General features: G+C 49.4%; 1 protein-coding gene across 1 annotated transcript in view; it reads left to right on the top strand.

Moving 5' to 3' along the window:
- The window catches only part of NCS1 (neuronal calcium sensor 1), a 31,720-nt gene extending 13,627 nt beyond the window's left edge, over positions 1-18,093 (top strand). Inside the window, exons 2-8 of the mRNA XM_063145008.1 lie at positions 2,821-2,845; positions 10,712-10,850; positions 13,372-13,450; positions 14,911-14,999; positions 16,325-16,402; positions 16,607-16,725; positions 17,904-18,093. Coding sequence (XP_063001078.1) covers positions 2,821-2,845; positions 10,712-10,850; positions 13,372-13,450; positions 14,911-14,999; positions 16,325-16,402; positions 16,607-16,705 — 509 coding nt within the window. The 3' untranslated portion in view covers positions 16,706-16,725; positions 17,904-18,093. The remainder of the gene's footprint in view (positions 1-2,820; positions 2,846-10,711; positions 10,851-13,371; positions 13,451-14,910; positions 15,000-16,324; positions 16,403-16,606; positions 16,726-17,903) is intronic.
- Positions 18,094-23,952: the final 5,859 nt, after the last annotated feature.

The following is a 23,952-nucleotide window of genomic DNA, read 5'->3' as shown; positions in this document are numbered from 1 at the left end:
CTGCTGTGGCAGCCCAGCTGTGGAATGAGCCCCCTAAGGAGGTTTGCCCGGCACCTACACTATATTATTTTAGACGCCGGGTGAAGACCTTTTTATTCTCCCAGCATTTTAACAGTCTATAAATTAATTTTAACTTTGCTGTTTCAAATTTGTAATTTAAATTTGTATTTTTGCATTGCTGCTGTTTTTTTTATCTTGGTTGTGCTTTTATATTGTATTTTATATTATGGTTTTATACTGATTTATACTTTGAATGGTCTTAATTTTGTGAACCGCCCAGAGAGCTTCGGCTATTGGGCGGTATAGAAATGCAATAAATAAATAAATAAATAAATAAATAAATAAATAAATCTCTAAAACCGGGATCCACCCCTGGGAATTAGAAATTCTAGGAATGGCTATTTGCTGATTCAAGCCCTAGAGCAGTTACATCAGAAGTGGGCGACATAGACATTTGCCGTAAGGGGACTCAGGCGGCAGTGTGCTAAAAGAACTTCACTGGCTGCCTGTTAGCTACCGAGCCATGCACAAGGTTATATTATTATCCTATAGAGCCCTAAACAACTTGGGACCAGGTTACCCAGCAGACGATTCCCTTAGACACACCCAGACAACATTTACAGTGTTCAGAGGTGCTCTTGTTTGTCATTCCAAAATGGACAGAACCTCGGCGGGGCCTTCTCTGTAGTGGCACCCACCCTCTGGAAAACCCTCCTTCGTGCAGTTTGGGAGGTGGAAAATGTAACATCCTTTAAATGCCTCCCGAAAACATATCTTTTCAGACAGGCTTTCCCTGGGACTATGACTTATTTTGGTTTTATATGGTATTCTTAACTTTTAAAGTTTTAATTTTCAACTTGTTTGTATGTTATGGTTTTGATTGTCAACTGCCCAGAGAGGCTCAGCTATTGGGCAGTATAAAGCTGCAATAAATAAATGAAAATAAATAGCTTTAAGGTCTTCCTGCTAGTGATTCAGGAGAGGCTTTTCCACCTTTTAGTATGGAGGGGAATCTGCACCAGTAAACCATCCAACGCTCGGTGGTTGGCAAAAGAGGCGGGGCCAGCAAAAGGGGCGGGGCTATCTGGGAAACACCGGAGGGGCAGAGTGGGCCCCTGGGCCTGAGGTTCCCCATCCCTGGGCTACAGCTTCTAGATCTGTTGAGCTATCTCCTTCCTGAGGATGATGGGAACTTGGCAATCCAATGTACCTGGAGAGCACCGATTTAGGTAGAGTGGTGGACTTGAGCTGCAGAGTTCCGAGTTCGAATCCCCAGCTGGGGGATTTCTGGGAGCTTTAGTCGAACACCTCTCAAGGGCATCAGCTTGGGGAAGGCGAAGCTACGCAAAGAGTGAAATGTCCCTAAGGTCTAATAACCATTAAAAAGAGGCTTGCTGGGGAGGAATAAAAATAGTAATGTAAAAGAGAGGGAGAGGTGGTGTGTGTGTGTGTGTGTGTGTAGAAATCCTTGGCACTAGGTGGAACTTATTCATCAAAACCAGGCTGGGGGCGGGACGGAGCGAGATTGCTCTGAAGCGCCTGATTAATCCAGGAGGCATGAAAAGCAAGTAACATCAAAAGGCCTCGAAGCGCCGTCCTCGCACGCTTTGCTCTGAAGATGTGCCGATGGCGGGCGGGGAGCCGAAATGGCGGGCCCCGAGACAGACGGCGTGAAGGGGGAATGGAGGATGGGGTGGGCGGCTGAGAAAGGAAGCCGCTGCTGAGGCTGTTGGGAGTGGGGCCAGCGGGACGTAGGCCCCGCGCACGCCACCGTTTGCACATTGGGATGCAACCTTGCGGTTGCACCTTCCCCTCCTGCTCCTTAGATGCTCGTTTCCCTCCCTGGCATGAAGTGGGTGAATAATTTCATTTCCTTCCCCAGCTATTTTGAGGATTGCAGCTAAGTTCAGACAACAGCATCCCTGCTTGTAAAACAACAAGTGTGTCACCTGTGAGACCTGCCTTCGCTACGCCACTGTCGGTGATGAATGGGTCACCTAGACCCGAGGGGTTAAGCGTCGAGAAATCAAATGTTATATTTGTTTTTAATGTCCACTGCTTTTAACCTTTGTAAACTGCCCAGAGAGCTTCGGCTATGGAGCAGTATAGAAACTAGGGATGTGCTCCGCTTCTCCTCGAACCGGAGAAGCAGGAGCGGAGCGGGGGGATTCGCCTGCCCTTAAGGCGGAGGCGAAGAGGATTGTGGGGCCGGCGGAGCGTGGCGAAGAGGATCGAGGTGAAGGCGGATCCTTCGCCTCGATCCGGAGCTCCGCCAGAAAGGTAAGTGGGGTTTACCGGGCCCTGCTGCTGTCGCTGTCGCCCATGCGGCGACAGTGCCAGGGCCCGGTAACCCCCCCCTCCTCTCCCTTACCTGCGTCCGTCCGCGGTCCCTCGGCTTCTTCAATTGAGCCCGCGGTTCAACCAGGAAGTCCGCACTTGCGGCCCAGACTTCCTGGTTGAACCGCGGGCTCAATTGAAGAAGCCGAGGGACCGCGGACGGAGGCAGGTAAGGCCCCCCTCCCCCTTGGTCCCTTACCGGGCTCTGCCGCCCGGTAAAGAACCCCACCCTCCTCTCCCGGCCTTACCTGGCGCCACTCCCCTCCACTGCGGAGCTCCGATTCGGAGCCGGAGCTCCGCAGCAAAGAGGAGCGGAGTATGGGCGGAGCGGCGCGGAGCGGGCCGATCGGAAATTTTCGGATCGGCCCGCGGGGCGGAGCGGGGGGTCCGTGCACACTCCTAATAGAAACGTAATGAATAAATACATAAACTGATGCGCACGTGTGTCTGAACTTTTCCTCTCTTTCTTTTCTTCTCTTTCAGTTACAGAGAAGGAAGTCCAACAGTGGTGAGTAACTAGTGCTGTTTCACACTTGTTGCGAACTCACGAGCGTGTGTGTGTGTGTGTGTGTGTGTGTGTATGCGCAAAACCATCAGAATGGAGAATGCTGCGTTGCACATGTGTGTACATGGTGTGTCCACTTGCCGGCGGGCTCGGAGCTTCCTGTGTCCGTGGGCAAGGGTGGCCACCTTTGGAAGGCCTGCAGCATGTCGTCTGTCAAAGGTTGTGTGTGTGTTTTTTCCCGTTTCCTTATTTCGTCGAGGGTTCATTACCTCCAGAGCGCACAGGCAGACAAGAAATGTTGGCTCGTGTCTGCGTGTCCTTATACTTTTATTATTCTTTTTTGGGAAAGAGGCCAGGCGCTATCAAGGAGAGAGAGCATTAGCCCTCGAGCCATTGGCAAACTGGAACACGATTCTAGCCAAAGTGCCAAAGAGCAAAATATTCCTCTCCTCCCCCTTCTCACTCTCTCTCTCGCTCTCTCTTTTTGGCTTTAAATTGAATTTATTATCCGAAGTGCTTTCTTTTTCAGGCCGTTGGCGGGGCGTGGGTTGGTGTGGGGAGGGAGAGACAGCTCGGTGCGGGGATCGGAGCAGGCAGATGAGCAGAAATTCTCCTCCCCTGCGTCAAAGAACGCTAGAAATCAGGGTAAAAATAAAAAGCAGGGCGTGCTTAGGTGGCGAGGCAGGGTGGCGTCACGCCGGCTGCGGTTTTAAACGTAGCTGACCTCAGGCTTCCCGGGCAGGCCTGTGGAGTGTTTCTTCAGCCGGCATTGCTCAGACAGACAGTAGCGTAGCAGAGGTGGGGTTTTGCAGGGACGCAAGGCAGGGACTTTATTTTATCCGCAGGGACGCTGGCGTCATCCACCACCACCACCGGAATTCCCTCTTCCCGCTGAGCGTAGCTGCAATCCTCCCAGTAGCAGTGGGGTGGGGTGGGGAACAAATTTTTCCAGCGACAATATATTGTACTAGTACTGAGTTAGGCTTTGAGGGGAATGACTTACTTTTGGGCCTGCTGTTAGGAAGCCAGTTAGCAGAGAGGAACCAAAACAAAAAAGGGAGAATAGGGTGACCATTTACCAGTCCCACGTGCACACAAGGCTGAAAAGGAGGAGACCACACCTCTTGTTTCCAGATTCATGAGGACTAGCATCTTCCCCTCTCCAAAAAGAATGACAGTTGGACTGTTTGAAACGTGGCACTGGAGAATAACGCACCATTGGCTGGCCGGCCGCACAACCCACCTAACTCCCAGTGTATTCACACCCACCCATGGGCTGTGGGTCATGGGTGTTGGAGTCCAACTGTGAAGGTTTGAGGCCTGCTGAGGCAAAGTTTAAAAAGTCAGGCCTCAGAGGCCTGGAGTTTTTTTTTGTGGGGGGGGCGGTGGGGGGGGGAGGCGTATCCCTGAGAAGTGTAGTTTCATTTCTCCAGTTAAGATTCATTCCCTGGTTGAGTTTCATTTTTCCAGTTAAGTTTCATTTCTTCAAGACTGAAAGAGTACTTTCAGGGGCTTTTTTGGGGGGGGGGAGAGGGGATAAAAGAGTGAGAGAGCCTGCCAGAGAAAGACCAGAGCGAAAGGAAGGAGCAGAAAGAAGCAGCTTGAAAAAGTCTAGGCGCAGCTTAGGGTAAAAGAACTTGGATTTTTGCAACTTTTATTTTCTTTTAATGCCTTTCGTAGCATGCAGCTCTATTGACAAAATACCTTTAGTTGCAAGGTTCCTTGTTTTACACTGCTAGTAAACTGTTGTGTTTAACTGAAAGTATCTGGAGAAAGAGGGGGAAGATCGCAGCAGCAGCTTTGGTCTGCTGCATGTTGTCAAACGTTCCCCCCACCCCCCCAGCCCGATTTCTTTGCTGATGCACTTGTGCACTGCCACGCACCAGCAGGCCTCCGTTGTTACAGATTGAACAACAAAGCACGCTCTTAGTCATTGAAGAATAAACACCCGCTTCCTTCTTTCTGGGAGGGAAAACATCATCATCATCATCAAAATACTTTTTTATTCCTTCTCAAAAATACCCACCCACGGCCCGTTTTTCTGGGTAGCCGGCCAGCTAGCATGCAGCGCTGAATTGGATGAGTGCAAACGTTCCGTTCCTTCGCACCTTCCTTCCAGGGAAAGGCGTGAGGAGGGGGTGGGAAGGAGTTAGCATGGAGTGCGGGGAGTGGGGGGGGAAGGCGATGTTTGCCCAGTGTGTGTGGGAGGGAGGCTTGTCTAGATGCATCCCTGCCTGCTTCATTTATGCTCAGCGCATGATTTTCAGGATTCACTGGCTCAGATCCCTTTTAAAAGGGGAGTGTTGGTTGATTTGCTTCAGCCGCTACAAGCGACAGGCTGCAGGGCTCGGGAGCCTTTGCTCTGGTCCAGCAGGGCTTTTTAAATGTTCTCATCTATCCCTCCCTTTCTTCCTCTCTCTCTTTTCTCTCTCTCTCTCTCTCTCTCTCTCTCTCTCTCTCTCTCGGCCTCTATTCATCCATACCTGTCTCTATCTGCCCTCTTTTGTGTCTGGTCAAGAGGGCAGGGCTCCTGCAGCTTTAGCTGTTGTGATGAAGAGGGATTTTCACTCGGTGCTGCATGTGTACAAAGGACACCTGCTGAAATTCCCTTTTCTATACAACTGTTAAAGGTACAGGAGCTCAGTCCTCCTTTCCATAGGGTCATCCTACCTTGGCTGATGCTTGACAGATTCAGATGGCCCCATTTCATAAGCCCTCCCCCCGACCTCTCTGCGCCCCTGGGAGTTCTCTGCTTTTGCGCTGTGTCCCCCCCCACACCCAACACTGCCATTCTCTGTGGTATGTTGGCCAGCTTTCTGTCAACACGTGGAAAGGAGATGTTTCCTGCACAGCTTTGTTTTGCGGGAAGTGTGGAATTAATTCTCTCCCCCACCCCACCCCATCCCGCTCCATCAGCACCGTTAGCATTTAACTAGCATCCAACTGAAAACAAAGGAATTCTGTTTTTCTCCTCTCCTGAAAAGGGAGTGGGTGCCAAGAGCCGGCATGGGCCCACATCCCAGCAGGGGCCCACTGACAAGCGCCTCCTGGATTTGCTCCTCCTCTTCCCCGTTGCAACTTGCTTGTTCACCGGCCTCTCCCTCTCGCTGAGACAACAAAGGTGGTGAGAAGGAGGAGGAGCAGATGCCGCGGCCTCCTTGTTCCCTGGTTCTCTGCCTGCCGAACAAGCAAGTGGGAGCCAGGAAGAGGAGAAGGAAGAGCAGGTGGTGAGAAGGTGGACTCACTGAGATAGGAGGCCCATTGAGGGTGTCTTAAGAACAGAAGAAGAGCCCTGCTGGATCAGACCGAGGGTCCAACTAGTCCAGAACTCTGTTCACACAGTGGCCGACCAGCTGTTGAGCAGGGAGCCATAAGCAGGGCACGGTGCAACCACACCCTCCCACCCATGCTCCCCAGCAACTGGTGTACACACTGCCTCTGATACTGGAGTTAGCACAGAGCCATCAGGACTAGTAGCCATCAATAGCCTTAGTATTTATTTATTTAAAGCATTTTTATAGCGCCGCCTCACCATTTCTGGCATCGAGGCGCTTTACAATAACACATAAAACAATTCCATTAAAACCCTCAACCCACATTACGACAATTCCATTAAAACCCTCACCCTCAAACCATTAAAAGCCCTCGACCCCCAGTTTAAACCCACCCCCCAGACTCTTGTGAAAATAAAAACACCTTACAAAGGCGTTTGAAGCAATTACAAGTGGGAGCCTGTTGAAACTCCAGTGGCACATTGTTCCATAACCGGGGGCCAACCACTGAATTTAGGCCAGCGCTACATTCCAATTTGTAGCAGGGGACCGTCAGGGCACCCTGCTCCTGGGAGCGAGTCTGCCAGTGGTGAGACCCAGGAGAAAGGCGAGTGCTCAGGTATCCAGGACCCAAGCAATGCAGGGTTTTATACCTGGTCAACAAGACCTTGCAGCGCACCCTAGCAGCCACCGGCAGCCAATGGACCTCTTGAAGCACCAAAGTGATATGAGACCACTTTGGGAGCCCCTTGACCAACCTGGCTGCTGCATTTTGTACAGCCTGTAGGCGCTGGATTTGCTTCAAGGGAAGCCCTGTATATAACAGATTGCAATAGTCCGGTCTGGAAAGAACCAGGGCCTGGACTGCGGTGGTAAGATCAGTGGTAAGAGGCAAATACAGGCTGCAACCTCCGTGGCGATTCAGCATATTTGAAATGTGCCCCCTTGCCCAGGAGTAGTAAACATCAGCTGTTGAGGTGTTATGGAATACCATTCAGCATTCCAACTTCTCCACTCCCATCTGCTGACGATGGGAAAGAGCGGGGAGTAGGCTGCTCCGTTCAAGTTATCTGCCGTTGAGTTGTGTTTGTGAGAGTGTTCTGCAAATGCCATATGTGGAAATCAGGGGCCGGGAACCTTAGGCCTGGAGGTCAAATTGGGCCCTTCCTGGGGTCCCGATCCGGCCTTCCGGAGTTCCCCAGATGGCCACACCATCCTCTTCTGGCCCTACCCTTTTCCCACCAATCATTTCCCAGCTTGTGTGCAAAATGTTTGAAGGGCACCAAACTGGCTTGAAGAACAGCTCCTGCAGGGATGTTCTCCTGCCTCGCTTTTTCGAGAGCCTTTTAAATGAAGGTGCGGCCGGCTGAATTAGGGATTTTCTGCCTGCAAAGCTCTTTCTCTCCCGCTGAGTTCTGGAAACTCCGTTAGCACGATCCGATTATTATTCACACCCAGTCGCAGGCACATGCCTTGGGAGGGTGCCTGCTCAAATATCTGTGCCTGACCGACTTTACGTCTCTGCTGCAGTGAGGGTTGTTGCAGCGTTGCAGAGAAAGGCGCAGCAAATCTTGAAGCGCCGTTGCGTGAGGTGGCACCATTGCTGTGGGCTGCTCCAGTGGGTGCAGATCGAGATTATTTCTCTGGGACGTTGTCCGGGGGACAGAAGCTGAACTCAGAATACTTTAGCGGAAGGGATGAGTTCCCATCCATCTCCACAAACACCCGTCACCAACTGTGTTTGCAAATCTTGCAAGCCACAACCAGGGAGAAAATACACACACGATGTGCAGCAGTGTCTGAAGGAGAATATAAAAAGTGGCTAACTGGAATCAATCATGGCTCATCTAACCCTGTGTTCTGTTGCCAGCAGTGGTCAGGCAAATGGCTTCAGGATACATCGAAACAGGGTATGAATGGCAACCAGGATGAGCAGGGGTCTGGAAACAAAGCCCTGTGGAGAGAGACTGAAACAACTGGGCCGGTTTAGCCTGGAGAAGAGAAGATGGAGGGGAGACATGAGAGCACTCTTCAAATACTTAAAAGGTTGTTACACAGAGGAGGGCCAGGATCTCTTCTCGATCCTCCCAGAGTGCAGGACATGGAATAATGGGCTCAAGTGACAGGAAGCCAGATTCCGGCTGGACATCAGGAAAAACGTCCTGACTGTTAGAGCAGTATGACAACGGAACCAGTGACCTAGGGAGGTGGTGGGCTCTCCCACACTAGAGGCCTTCAAGAGGCAGCTGGACAACCATCTGTCAGGGATGCTTTAGGGTGGATTCCTGCCTTGAGCAGGGGATTGGACTCCATGGCCTTGTAGGCCCCTTCTAACTCTGCTATTCTATGATTCTATAATGGGGTCCTTTCCACATTGATGGCATCCAGTATTTGAGATTAAGAGGTATACTGCCTCTGAACACCATCATCAGTTATATTTTATTTTTTTATTTATTATTATTACATTTATATCCTGCCTTTTTTCCTCCATGGAGCCCAAGCTAGCCATTATTATTATTATTATTATTATTATTATTATTATTATTATTATTTGTTTTATCTGCCCATATAGTTCTAGATGGCGGTTAACTAAATGCAGATTAAATGCCCTGTTGACTTGGGGGCTGTCTTCAGGTTGGTGCCACCCTCTTGCCAAACCCCGGGGTGCCACTGCTGGAGGGTGGCATCAAGCTATTCGCACGAAGGGAGGCAGCACGGGTTTTCCAGCGGCCCTAAGGCTGACCAGGCCTTTCCCCTCCCGTGGCTTCTGGCAACCAATGAGAGGTCTAATAACATATACAGAGTGCCCAAAGCACACTACTACACGATTATACATGCAGGCATAGATAGTGTTCATTAACCTTATTTATTCACAAATATACCTGACGCATCCACCTGCACGGTCATCAACGGCAAAGCTGCTGGTTGCCTAGCAAAACTGTGCATGAAAATTACTTCTGATACAATCATCTTTTTAGAAGAAATACTTTCTGATACATGATATACATACACCACGGTCACAGTTTTTAGACACGATACAGTGCTGGTAATGACATCAGTGTAGTAACTTTTTAAGCATATATTTATAATACGAGGTTATGTTTATTATTTTCTTGTTCTTATCGGCGTTGTAAACATTATTTTGACAGGCCTCTGGTTTATTTGTCCTGTTTGCACGATAGCTTCAACGGGGGGAAAAACCCGCAAGGACGAATCGGCTGAAACCCGTAAATTATTGTGGGGTAGACATCTCCAAAGATTATTGTGGGGTAGACATCTCCAAAATGAAAAACAGCCGGTATGCCTTGGGCTTGGAGAAACGCGAATAGCAGTTTCTTCTGTCACCTTGCCCCCACCCACCCACCCCCAGTGGAGTACCCGAGCGAGGGCAGACGGGGAAGAGCCACGCCGACCTCGCTTAGCCAGGAAAAGTCGGGATAAATCCCCGACTTCCCTGCTGCGGGTCAATGCAGTGCAACGCTCCGAAAGCGCGCCCTCATCAATCCCAGTGATAGTCTCAGGGGATGTAGTGCTTGCGAAATCATTCCTGGTATACCCAACTTCTCGTAAACGGGGAGGGTGGGTTCGCACGGCGTCCTCGGAGCCAGCCGGAGGAGATGTGTGCCAGGTGCCTGTTCTTCTCCCCCACAACTGGGCTTATATGGAGAAGCCGTGCAGAATGAAAGCTCTTTAGAACTTCTAGAACTTCTGATGGGGAGTTTCGACCATGTGGGTTTCTCCCCCCCCCCCCGCCCCAGATTGCTTTCCCTCGATGATCCATGCACTGGAAAGGTAAGCCAGATTCTCCCAATGACAGCTGGAGCATCCATCAAGTTCTCCTTTCCTGTAAATATTATTCTAACCACGGCTGCTGTGTTACCTAAATCAGAAGAAACAGCTGGGGGCGGAAGGGGGCCAAGGAGTAAATATTTTGGCCATCTGTCCCCGTTGCCCCCATCACCGATCGACGGGATAAGATTGATCGCCGGCATGGTTTGTCTCCGTTTTGGAAAGGCGCAGAAAGGACGGGCCGGATGCAAAGGGAAGGCCCGCCCCTCCCCCCTGGCACCATCTTGATTTGGGTTTGAAAAGAGTCAGCTTGTGTTTTGGAGCTCAGAACTCCTCCTTTGCTTTGGACCAGGGACTTTTCTTTTAGTCTCATCAGTCTGCCTTCTGGGGAAACATCTCAGACCCACCAAGCCCAACGCCACAGTCGCCCTTTTAATGAAACTGGCAAGCCCCGCTCGCCCCTCCTGGCAGCCATTTTGTGAGAGTGCCCATGACGCCCTCAACATTTTTGCTGTGTGGTTTTAATCCTGGTTGTGCTTTTTATATTGTATTTTATATTCATGTTTTTTAAAATTGTTGGTTGTTTTTATGCTTTTCATGGTTTTAATTTTTGTGAACCGCCCAGAGAGCTTCGGCTATTGGGCGATATAAAAGTGTAATAAATAAATAAATAAAATAAAATTCCAGAGGTGCCCACCTACTCAAAAACTGCTCTGGAGGGTGATTCCCGTGTCCGCTGCTTTTTCTGGCGGCAATTCCAAACCCATTTCAAATTCATCTTCTCTTTCTTTCTTCCTCTCTTTCTCAGGTACAAAGGTTTTATCAAGGATTGCCCCAGTGGACAGTTAGACGCGGCTGGATTCCAAAAGATCTACAAGCAATTTTTCCCCTTCGGCGACCCCACCAAGTTTGCAACCTTTGTCTTTAACGTCTTCGACGAAAACAAAGTAATTTTGCACCTTTCCTCTGTGACCCGTGCTGCTCCCCTTTGCTGCGCCTTAATTCCTTCCCTCTAACCCCCCCGCCCGCTCTCCTCCAAATGCAGCAAATCAGCTCGACTGAGGGTGGTGGTGGAGGAACAATATTCCAGTGCTGCTATTCGCCGCACCACCTTTTCCGTAGCCTCACTCCTTTCCCTGATCTCACTGCGGAAAGGAAAGTGAATTCTTCTCCCAGTACCCTTTGGTTCTGCTTCTGAGAAAGCTGTTTTCCTTCTGATGGTGGTCGCTGGAAGTTGGCCATGGCGTCCTGGCACCAGGGCTCACAGGGACAAAATACTACCACTTTTTTAGTAGTGGGGACGCTGACACCTGCTCCGATTTCCCTGTTCCCTCCAAGCTTAGCTGCAATCCTCACAGTAGCTGCGGGGAGGCAGACGGATTTCGCCAGTGACAATGGACCGTTTCCTGTTGTAATCCCAAATATTTCGGGGTGGCCTTGTGTCGTGTACTGTAGCTGCTCCAGCTTTCTCTGGGAGACCAATGAGGCAAAGCGCTGGGCAATTTACAAAGCTATATTGCAAGCAATAAACACTTCTGTAACACAAACTAGGCACCTTCTGTGAAACTCCCCCCTGGGCAAAAACTATGCAAACTAAGCAAGACAATTGTCCGTTCAAAGAAAAGAAAAGGCTTTTCAAATGTTTATAAATGCATGGACGATTTTTCATGCAATCTGTCCAACTGTCTCTTTGCCGCTAACCTCGCAGAATCTTTTAGTTTCCGGCGATTCCTAGCATCAAGTAAGGTTTCTGAAAGCTCACCCCCAGAAGTTGACTCCCTGTCCACTGAAAGCATAGAATTTGGCCTTGAAGAGATAGACTCTGGAGGGGGCAGATTTGCAGCTGAAGCCTCTCCTGTGTGAACCTCTTCCCCCACTGGCTCTAACTGCCTGGTGTCTGGCTCAGCGTCCTCTGAGTCTGATTGATTACTTGCATCACCTGCTCCTAATACAGGAGCAGTAGGGCTATACATGACACCTTGGTCTTGAATGGGCATCTGAACAGATCTGCTTCTGGCGGAAATGAAAACTCTCCGCCTCGTCTCTCCAAACTGCCAGATTCTGTATCCAATCCTGGCTCTCAAGTCTGGATACCAGGCTGGAACTGTGGGAATTGGTGTCGTGGAGGCAGGGGTTCACGGGGTTGCAGCCCCGGGGCTGATTTTATCAGCAGGGACTCTGACATCACCTGCCACCCCCCTTTAGAATCCCCTGTTCCCTCTGAGCTTAGCCACAGTCTTCAAAGTAGCAGGGGGCAGGTAGAAATGAATTTCCCCAACAAGAATAAAGGTAAAGTATTTGGGGGGTGGCTGGTCCTGAATGGGCAATGAAGAATGATAACAAGCTCCAATTCGAACACTCCACGGCCACTACTACCATGCATCATTTTACACACACACCCCACACACGCACACGCTTGGCAGGGTAGCAGGGGCCGTAACAGCGTGGAGGGGGGACATGGGCCGCGTGTGGCCCGCGGAATGTGTGTTGCCCACCCTTGTTTTATAACACGTCAAGAAGTAGACGCTTCTGGAAAGCACAGAACGGTGGCAGCAAGAAGGGAAGTGTTAATCGTGAGTTTCGCAACTGAAGTTACAGGCGTGTCAGTTCCGCCCCAATCCTGTAAGACCGGAGACATCCAGGGTCTCAAATTACCTGCATCGTATGTGCAGCCCCCAGCCATAGCCGGATGCTGCTCTCGGGGGCCGAAAATGTCTCGCGTCCCCTCCCTCTAAAGCATTCATGGGCTTGCTGTTGTGAATGATCTCTAGCACAGCTCTTCTCGGGGGGACGAAATATCCGAGCCTTCGCTCTGCCATGGTACAAAATTGACGTCCGTCCCCGGATGTCCCCGGGGGGATATTTTTTCTCTCTCTGTTATTATTACAGGGAAACAGATATTAAGTGAAATGCTAAAAGATGCCGGGGGGGGGGGGAGAGAGAAAGACATTTCATGCGGCTGAGGAAGACGGCCGGGCAATCCGCCTTTCTGAACCCCCCCCCACTTCCCTCAATTCACTAAAAGCTTCCGGAATTATCTGTGGCAGGAATTACACGATGCGCCGGGATTCTTGTTGCTGACCAGATTAAGGGTGGGGTTCCCCCCCCCCCCCCGTTAGCAAGCTGCAGCAAAGCTAAATGCTTTTTTCTTAGTTGCTGCTTTCCCCCTTTTTCCTTTTCCCTCGGGCGATTAATGCTCCTTCCTTTTCGAAAGGGACGCAAGAAAATTAGGTTTACCTGAGCCGAGAAATAGTTCGCCTGAAGCAAAGACCAGAACAGTGTTTTCATAGATGGGGAACGAAATTGGGGTGACGGTATCTGTGGGTGTGCACGCACGTGGAAATGTTGTTAATGTTTTTTTCAGAGGCTCAGCCTTTTGTGTAAACAGAATTCAGGCCCTTTTTTTAAAACAACAACAACATTTTCTAGGAGGTTCGGCTCTCATCAAATCCCTTTTCTTTTTCTCAGGATGGAAGGATCGAGTTTTCGGAGTTCATCCAGGCCCTTTCAGTCACTTCCCGAGGAACGTTGGATGAGAAACTGCGGTGTAAGTGATCGCTTTTGCACCCTCCTGCCCATGTTCCCCAGCAACCGGTGTATAAAGGCTTAACTGCTTCTAATACTGGAGGTAGCACTGAGCCATCAGGACTAGTTTTGAGCATCCCTGACAGATGGTTGCCGGGTCACTGCTTCAATACCTCCGGGGACGGTGAACCAACACCTCCCCACCTTCCATTGTCCAACTGCTCTGACCATGAGGACATTTCCCCTGAGGTTCAACCAAAATCTCGCTGTTGCTTCTCATATTCTTTGCAAGCTGAATATGAGCCAACAGTGTGATATGGCTGCAAGAAAGGCAAATGCTATTTGGGGCTGCATTAATAGAAGTATAGCTTCCAAATCGCGTGAGATACTGGTTCCTCTCTATTCAGCCCTGGTTAGGCCTCATCTAGAGTATTGCGTTCAGTTCTGGGCTCCACAATTCAAGAAGGACGCAGACAAGCTGGAGCATGTTCAGAGGAGGGCAACCAGGATGATCAGGGGTCTGGAAACAAAGCCCTATGAAGAGAGACTGAAAGAACGGCATGTTTAGCCTGGAGAAGAGAAGATGGAGGGGAGACATGAGAGCACTCTTCCAATACATAAAAGGTTGTCACACAGAGGAGGGCCAGGATCTCTTCTTGATCCTCCCAGAGTGCAAGACACGGAATAACGGGCTCAAGTTAAAGGAAGCCAGATTCCAGCTGGACATCAGGAAAAACGTCCTGACTGTTAGAGCAGTGCGACAATGGAATCAGTTACCTAGGGAGGTTGTGGGCTCTCCCACACGAGAGGCGTTCAAGAGGCAGCTGGACAAGCATCTGTTGGGGATGCTTTAGGGTGGATTCCTGCATTGAGCAGGGGGTTGGACTCGATGGCCTTGTAGGCCCCTTCCAACTCTGCTATTCTATGATTCTATGAATTATTTTGTGTCTCAGATGACAAAAACACGTGCTGCAGCCCTCTTCCGCGTGACGGCCCTTCAGGGACTTGGGAAGCGTTGTCCTACCCCCCCCCCCCCCCATTTCAGTCTTCTCAAGACTAAACAGACTCAGCTCTTTCCCTCTTTCCCCCTTTCTAGTCCCTATGGCCCTTCTACGAGCTTGTTCCGATTGATGAGAATCCCCCTTCAAGGGTGGTGTCCAGAAGTGGGCATTGTATTCGAGGCGAGGACTGACCAGCACAGAGTAGAGCAGATGTATCCCTTCCTACGATTTTGAAACTGTTTTTTTTTTTTTTTAATGGACTTTACCTCAACCCATTTCCTTTCTGATCGCAACATGCGTCGAGCCTGTTTCTGTGCAGAAACACCGCACGTCTCTCCTAACCCTAGGTTAGCTGATATCTGCACTGATGTCTCCCGGATGGCCCGTCTGAATTCGCTCTCTGCTACCAGCGAGGCGTTTAGTGCGCCTGCTTCCCGGCTCTACCTGTAATGATCCCCCTACCTTCTCCTTGTTGTTTTAGGGGCCTTTAAACTGTACGACCTGGACAACGATGGGTACATCACACGAAACGAGATGCTGGACATTGTAGATGCTATTTACCAGATGGTGGTGAGTGCGCATTGGAGAGAAAGGTCTTGTTATTTCCAGAAAGGGGGTTAGATGGAGGGAGAGGCACGTTCTAGGCTAGACCCCGGAAAAGCAGAATGCTTAATGTAAACGTGAACATTTTCAAAATTTACAAAAGTACGATTTGTGTGGTCACCTGGAGATTAGATTTTGCTCACCCTAGGCGACCAAAGCAAAAAAACAGTCTCCAGGCGATTGGGGAATCACGCTTTTGTAAACTGTAGAAGTTGATTCTTTCTTTTAGGCTACTGATGTGCCGCAAATTATTCTCTCAGGTTTTCTCAGCAATTGAGCCAATAAAACTGAATAGGGGCTAATTATCCTTTTTCAAATCTGAGTCCCCAGCCCGTTTCTGTGTGAAAAGAGTTGGTATCGAGCCTGTTTTCTTGTAGAAATACTGACTGAGTATCGCAATTCTGGGCTCAACTACAATTCCCACCATACCCACTAGCATGGCCATTTGCCGGGGAGGATGGGAGTTGAAGTCGAAGAACTTCTGAGGACCCAAGATTGGAAAGGCTGTGCGAAAGCATTATTTGTCGACTCGTTTGCAAGGATACAAAATTGGGGTGGGGGTGATTTCTTCCCCCCGTCTACTCGGTTGGGCAGAGCAGAGCCGCCCCTAATATGAATGCAATCCTCAACTGCTGAGCTTGTCCATCGCAACGGGGTTTCTTGACCCTTTTAGGATGGTGGAAAGGTTTGGAATTTTTCAGTGTCGTGGGTGCTCTCACAAAATGGTTGCCATGGTGGACATGGCTGGTCACAAAATACCCATTTCCCAGAAGGCAAACTGGTGAGGCTAAAAGAAAAAGTCATTTGCCCAAGAACCGAAGTCCAAGGCTGAGGCGGTGCCTGAATTCCAAAATTCAAAGCCATTGTTTTGAGGCCAAATAAAGATGGCGATCTGGGGGGGGGGGCGTGTTTCACTTTGCAGAATACCAGCTTCCCAGTTAGTTTTTGTAATTTGAAAAAAGCAAAGAGGGCCAGTGTGGTGTAGTGGTTAGAATGTTGGACTGGGACTGAGGAGTTCCGGGTTCTAGTCCTTGCTCGGCTGTGAAGCTCACTGGGTGACTTTGGGCTGGTCGCTAACCGTCAGCCTAATCCTACCTCGTTGCGAGGACTGGGGAGAGGTGAGGGTTTGCCATAAGACGGATGGACATGGGAACGGAGCGGCGGAGTTAGACTGCAGCAAAGAGGCAGGCGAGCTTGACTTCGGAGAACGAAAATAGCGAGGGCATTCAAGGCCGAGAGAGGAGTCTGGCCAATCAGGGAGAAATTTCTTCTTCTCCTCTTCCTTTCCACAGGGCAATACAGTTGAACTCCCCGAAGAAGAAAACACGCCGGAGAAGAGGGTGGACCGTATTTTCGCCATGATGGATAAAGTAAGACGTTTTCTGGTGTCTTGTTCCCTTGGTGTAACCGTGGGCTCCATCCAGAGATGCCGACGGGGCACGATAAGGCACAGCCCGTCGGTGGGAGGGTCGCGAGAGATGAATCAACTCCTGGGATGAACGGACATAAGAACGAAAGTCTCTGTGTCGGCTGCCCAGCTCCGTCTTTGATCGCTCCTTCTTCCTGTGTTTCAGAACGCCGATGGGAAGCTCACGCTGCAGGAATTCCAGGAGGGATCCAAGGCCGACCCCTCCATTGTCCAGGCTCTGTCCCTCTACGACGGACTCGTATAGTTCCGTGGTCCTATGCTTTGGTGAGTGGCCGAGTGGCTAGCGAGAGAGAGAGAGAGAGAGAGAGAAAGGGTCCAATTTGCATGATCACTGCAGCCCGCCATGTGCGGGCAGCCATTTTGAATATTCAGGGAGGGGGCCATAATTTGTCGTGTCGTCAGGCGTTGTTTGAGGGTTAAACCCCAGAAAATTGCATCCAAAGGAATCAGCCCCTGTAAAGACATCAGCTTTAGCTCTGGAGCCAAATAAAGAAAGTCCTAACTGTGGTTTTTAGCTGGTAAGGGCTTTTTACGCCATTGAATTAGAATTTTGGCCCTGTTCCTTTTAGCCCATCATATTCTTTTTTTAAAAAAATATACTTTAAATATTTTGAATTTGTATGGTAAGCTGCCCTGGGAATTTATTTGAAGGGCAGGATATTCATTCTTTCTTCATATCTAATAATGAAAAAGGATGTGTGTCCCATCTGTCAGCACAATAGCACTGAGACCATGGAACAGAGATGCCAGAAACATGGTCTGATTACTGGGGGGGATTCTAGAGTTGTGCACCTCAGGGTTGTTTTCTTTAAAAAACATCCCAAAAACACCCAATTAATTTTAATTAATTTTAATGTGTCCTGCAGTGATATCTTCATCCACAAGATGGCAGACATCCCTAACCATTGTGTAGCTTTGCAGTCCATACAGTTGGAAGCCAGAGGAGATTAGGAGTCTGAGGGACAGAGTTATAGACCTGTCCCCTCCCCACAGCTGTAGGGCAGCCCCCCTCAGGGGAATGGAGTAGGAAGACCTCTCCCTCAGGGGGCTAAAGGGGTGACCCATGGCAGGGGACAAGCTGAGGCCTCCAACCGCAGTAAGTCGACCTTCTCACCACCATGGTCACCATCTCCTCCTCTTCCTCATCATGGCTCCCACTGGCTTGCTTGGCAGGCAGAGAGCCAGGGAGCACGGAGGCTGCGGCATCTGTTGCTCCTAGTTCTCACCACCGCTGTCGTCTCAGCGAGAGGGAGAGGCCGGTGAACAAGCAGGCTGCAACAGGGAAGAGGAGCAGCAGCTCCAGGGGGCTGATCAGTGGCCCCCTGCTAGGGTGTGGGCCCTCGCCACATGCCGGACCGTGCCTACCCTTTACAATACCCCTGTGCCTCTTTATTTTTTAACTCTCTCTCCTCCCCTATATTCTTCTCCCCACTCTTTTTCAGACACGCCTGAGGGAAGCCTCTTCCAGTGCCATCAGACACCCTACCCCGCCCTCAGTCAAGACGCTCGCCAGCCCTCTTTTACGTTAAATGCGAACAAGGGATGCGCTTTGGGCGTGACGTCAACCCAGCCACTTTGCGCTCAACTTCAACTTTTCTCCATTTTCCAACTTCTGCATTTAACGGGGGCGGGGGGGGGCAGAAAGAAAGGGGTAAGGGGAAAAAGAAGAAGAAGAAGAAGAAGAAAGGGGGAGAAAGAAGACGAAGAAGTGAAGACAACATGATTTGTTTGAGCCCTTGAATACCTCTGGGTGGGGTGGGGCATTTCCTTTCGCACATTTTTTTTGGTTCCTCTTTGCTTTGAACGAACTAAGAAGAAGGGATATTTCGCATTTCTTTCATGGGGGGCTGGGGAAATGCAGGTTGAAGACAAAGGTACTTATTAACACATCAGTGTGTCTGGCTGCCACAGGACTGAATCGTAAATGTCAGGGTGGGAAGCTTATTAACCGGAGTTGGCTTTCGCTTTTAAAATGGGCTGGGAATGAGGGAGGGGGGATTTTAAAAAAAAACCCATTTGAAACCCATGTTCCACACCATCGTCTCAGATTGCAGAAAATTGCATTGCTGCAGGAGGGGGGGGCGGATATATGTACACGTATAAATTAATTCGGAGGCGTGTGTGTGTGTGTGCCACAGTATTGTACGTTCTCTTTATTTTATTTGTGTGTGTGTGTCTAGGGAAAGCGAGGCACTTTCCCCCCCACCCTGTTTTCGAAAGACCTCTAAATTATCGGTACCTATTTATTTGCCGCTTCAACGTTGCTGCTGTATTTTTAGTCGGGATGTGTCAGAAAGAAAAAGGAAAAAACCTGCGATCAAAGGCTGTAAGGTTTACATGCGTCTCTGCTGCCGAGGTGTTCTCACCCACGGTAGAAATCAAGCCAAAAAGAAAGAAAATGATTTCCCCTGAAGTGATAAATGGGAGTTGTGCTGTCTGGCTGAGGCGGAAAGGGGATGAATGTGACTCCTTTATGCTGTGTTTGTCCTTTGTCCGTCCCCCTCACACCAAAAGGGCCACGCTGAAGCCGGTTGATCCCCGATCTCGGAGATCCGCTGCGCCCTCCTGGCCTTGGAGAGTTTCCGAATGCTGTCTTTCCCCTCTCTTGTGTGCGTACCTTTCTGTATTTCCTTTGCCCCGCTGTGTTGGTTTTGCCATTTTCGCCTCTTGTTTGTAAAACGACGAATGACGAAATAACCCCGTATCCGAAGTTTTCTCTGCATGAAACAAAAGTGTTAAATGTGGCCGATATTGTCGGAGCTTTAAAAAAAAAAAGAAAGAAAAAAAAACCCAACTCTTCGTCTTTCTGAAACAAACGAACAACCAAAAAACACCCGAAATGGTGCAGGTGTAAGTTTCTTTGCGGACTTCAGGGAACCTGATTCATACTTTCCGTGAAGCAAAAGGCCTGGTTTCCCTGTGTCATCAGGGCTGACGGATGGAAGAGGGAAAATTGGGCATGGTGGCCTGGAAGGTCAGGTGATGCCGGACAGCGAATCAGGTGCTACTCCGAGGTATAAAGTCTTACAGAGTTGTAGACTTTGCTCAGTTTCGGCAACGTGGCCTCCCCTCAGTACCTCCAGATTTCTGCTCACTCCAGGCTTGGCTCGCAGCCTCCGTGGTACCTGCCCACGCTCAGCTTCCGCGTCTGACGCTCTCTGTTACTCTCTTAGATGGATGTTTACAGTACCTGTATGATGAAGTACCTTTTTCAGTACTTATTGCAGTGAACCTTGTGCCTCTATTTAGGCACCAACGTCTCCAGAGACACACATCTCTCTGCCCCTTCCTGATAATTATTATATTTCTTTAGATATTTAAAATGAATCATTTTTTAACCGGGAGGCTAGCTGGATGCAAAGCAAAGTGCCGCCCACCGGCGCCATATTTATTTGGGTTCAAAACAGTGGTCTGGAGCTCAGACTCACACCACTGTCTCGTACTTGGGTTCTGGGGTGAGTTATTTTTCTTTTAGGCTCACCCGTTCGCCTTCTTGGAAATGAGTATTTTCTGACTGGCCGCGCCCACCATGGCAGCCATTTTCGTGAATGTGCAAGGCCTCCCCACGGCAGCCATTTTGTGAGAGCACCTGCAGCACTCTCAAAATTCTAAATGGGGCTCCCTGACCCAAAATCTTGGGGACTCTGGTGGCAAACAATTGGCTTCCATTTTTGTGGATGACAACTGATGGAGCCACAAAGCCAGGGCGGGGGCCGGGGAGCAATTTTGATGGGAGCAAAAGGATTCTAAAATATTTTGAGGGTCGCTTATTGTTGATAGGAAGTACTATAGTGCTCTCTCTGTTTCACAAGTAGACATTTATCAAATGTATTTTATAGTCTTGTGTAAATACTTATTTCAGAAATGGTGGGAGAAAGAGAGAAAATGGCCACCCTTTGCTACTGACAGTAAGCAGCCCCACTAAGCCTGTCGGGAATGTTTGATCCATCCTTGAAAATAAATAAATGCATACAGTATGTCCCATCCTCCCCCAATTTAGCATCTGTGAATGGGATGGTGAAGATCACCCACATTAGACAACCCATCAAACTCAGTTTTGTGCATGTTTCGAACCTGCTTCCCTAAATGGGCTCCCAGGGGGACTGTAGATCCTTCAGTGGTTGGCTTTCCCACACTGGAGGCCTTCAAGAGGCAGCTGGACAACCATCTGTCAGGTATGCTTAAAGGTGAGGTCCTGCATTGAGTAGGGGGGTGGACTCAATGGCCTTAGAGGCCCCTTCCAACTCTACTATTCTATGATTCTATGTTTCCATCCCGCAAGTTGAACAAATTATAGAACTGTAGTGCATGAGGTATTGAACCTCACAGCTCTGGACCATATCTGGCGTGCTTGTGTTCCCTATTCGGCCCTCAAGAGTCCCCCCCAATAGCCATGCCTCCTACCCTTTCCCCAACTGCCAATCATTTTGACGTTTATTTTATTTATTTATTTATTTTATTATAGCACTTTTATCCCACGCTTTAGAATTGGCTCTCAAAAAGGCTCTCAAAGCAGCTTACAAAAATATTTCTTAAGACAGTCCCTGCCTACAGGCTTACAATCTAAAAACACACACACGACACAAAAAGAAGGGATTGGGAGGGAGGAGGAAAAAAGAAGCAAATTCAGGCACTAGATTTTTGGTTGCAAGTTCAGCAGCTGCTTCTTTTCCCCGTCCCTCTAATAGCCTCATACAGATCAAGGCACGATGGAGGGATGGCTGAGTGCCATTTCCTTTCCCTCTGATGGCCTCAGCAGCAGCAGTTGGTAGCAGGAAGGACGAGGGCTCTCAGCTGGAACTGGACCCAGGCCCGATGGAGAGGTGCCTGGCTGCTGCTTCCTTACCCTCCTCTCGGTTCTCCTTTCCCCAATTCTATAAGGTTGAAACACCTCTCCTAAAGCTTAACGTACCAGCAGTGAGAGCTTCAAGCTAAAATAGGTTGGTATTCAGTGGTATAGTGGAGTCATGGCTCACAGGGACAAAGTCCTGGGACCTTTTTATTAGCAGGGTCACGGATGTCATTTGCTCCCCAGCCAAAACTCTTGATGGAGCTATCCAAGGTGCTGAACCCTGGCCCCACCGTAGGTACAGCACTTTCGATAGCTCCTTTGGCACTCTGGCTGAGTCTGACCGAAACCCAGAATAGATTCACAGCCAACTGAAATCACAGCCCTGTCAAGATATGTACTAAAATTTGGCACTTCTCTGTAATATTGAAGTATCCTAAGCACTTCTGTGTGGGTGGTGGTGGTGGTGGTACGTGTCCCTTCCTTCCTTTAACAAGAGAGACGTTAAAATGTCCTTTTCTAGACATCTCTAGTTATCAGGGTACCTTGGACTACATCTATATCAAATTTCAGCTTCCTGTGTCATTTGGCTTTATCTTAGCTATTTTGGGGTACACCGTGGTTCCCCAATTCAAGGGAGAATTGTAAAACTCTTTTTTTTCAAGCTTCCCCAGTAATTGGGGTATTTATGTTTATTGTGTGTGAGAGAGAATAATGTCCCTTTATTCATTCTCTCCACAACATTCCTAACCATGTAACGCCTCTCATGAGGGCATAGGATGGTTTGTGGTGTGTGGAAGAGTATCGGGGGAATCCGCAAAAATCTGGTAGCTGGAACTTCCAGTAAGAGATCCTTCCACTTATGGAAGATCCTGGATCCAGCCCTAGACCGTGTCCTGCCTTCTGGCCCTGGGGGAGCTCTGATCAGATAAGAACAGAAAAAGTGCCATGCTGGATCAGACCAAGGGTCCATCTAGTCCAGCACTCTGTTCACACAGGGGCCAACCAGCCATCGGCCAGGGATGAACAAGCAGGACATGGTGCAAAAGCACACTCCCACCCATGTTCCCCAGCGACTGGTGCACACAGGCTTACTGCCTCTGATACTGGAGATGTTGGGAAAAGAGGAGGAACTCCTCCCATGCATGGAGAAGGGCTACCAAGGAAGGGAAGGAGTGTGTGACATGGTGGCTTCCATCTTCTATTCCTGGGAATACTTGGCTGTCCCTTCAACAATGCCCACGCTGGCATGAGCATGGCAGCTAAACCCTGGAACGAGGCTGTGAGAAGTCTCTCTCGGCTCTTCGTGGAAGGGAAGCAATGCCAGGCGTCTCCCTCTGAAGAAGACGTGGCACAGCACCTCTCCAACTCCTTCCTAGGACCCCCGTGCCCTTTCCCTCTCGGAGGTGCGTGCGTGTTAGGGTTCCCAGGTACCCCATATCTTTCAGGGATGAACACGCTTAGCTCATTACCGAGGCCGCAAACGCTTTCAGCATTGCTTTTAATTCCATTTTTTAGATGTTTTCCGTTTGCCCCAAGTCCATTGAGTTCATTTCTTCAACCGGAGTGCCCTCTAGCGCCCAGAGCAGTGGTAGGCAATCTGGCGAACGCAACTTTTGTCTCAAGGATTTGGACAGCTTCTTGCATTATTCGTACACCATTTAATGGTGCAAATGCATATTGTGCTTTTCTACAATGAGACAAAAGATCATGGCCTGCTGCTGGGTTAAAATGTCAAAATCCGTGAACAAATGGATGCAAAGATCTAATACTGTTTTTAAAAAATGAGCACTACAATAGAATACAAGAAACCTTATGTGAGGCCAAGAGGCTTCTGGGAAAGGAAGTTGGCGTGGGTCACTTTGCAGCACAACAGCCTCCCAGTTAATACTTTTATTAATTCTTTTAAAAGGTTAACAATTAAAACAAGCAGGAGAGGTGGGGAGTCTGGCAGACACCAAGGGAAGTGTCTGCGGGCATATTGGTGTCCACATGGGTACCACGTTGGGGTGGCCAACGTCAGTGTCTTAGTTCTATTGTATTTAACGTTAGCGTTGGTCCAAGCTTGCCAGTAAGTCAGATATCCGCGTTTGGAAAATGCAAAGCACACAGTGAAGCTTTTCTGCCTTGCCTCCTCTCACGCATGAGCACTCTGTGCGTTCTCCAGGAACGACAGCTCTCAAGGGTATCACGTGACTCGTCCATTTTGTTTTAAAAAATAATAATTTCAGGGCCATTTTCCTGAACATGCCCAGAAAAACTGCGAAAGCGCCGTGCCCAGTCCTCCTGATCATCCACCTTGCTGAATCCCCCCTTCCCTTCTCACGCCATCATTTTCAACTTCCTTGCCAAATCGGCGGCCATTTTGTGTTGCACACTCCACAGATGGGAACAATTTCATGTATGGCTTTGAGTTGCACTTAAATCCCCCTGCCTTAATGTCCTCCCTTGCCGCCTTTCTTAATCTGAGGTAAAAGTTTCATCCAGTTGGCCCACCTGAGGGCTAAGATGGGTAAACCGTAACTGCCTCTCTAATGGCCATGCATATGGCGGCCATTTTAGGCCCATCTTGAGGTAAAAGCTTAGCATGCTTTCTCTGTGGTAACTTCCATTGATGGCTTCCACCTTTCCCGCTGGGATCGTGGCACTCTTAATGCTTCTTCTTGTCCATTGTGCCTAGAGATTCTTGCTCCTAGTGCTGG

This window comes from Elgaria multicarinata, chromosome 19, assembly GCF_023053635.1.
Source record: "Elgaria multicarinata webbii isolate HBS135686 ecotype San Diego chromosome 19, rElgMul1.1.pri, whole genome shotgun sequence".
NCBI lineage: Eukaryota > Metazoa > Chordata > Lepidosauria > Squamata > Anguidae > Elgaria > Elgaria multicarinata.
The sequence above is the reverse complement of the archived record's forward strand: the minus strand, read 5'-3'. Positions and strand labels throughout refer to the sequence as shown.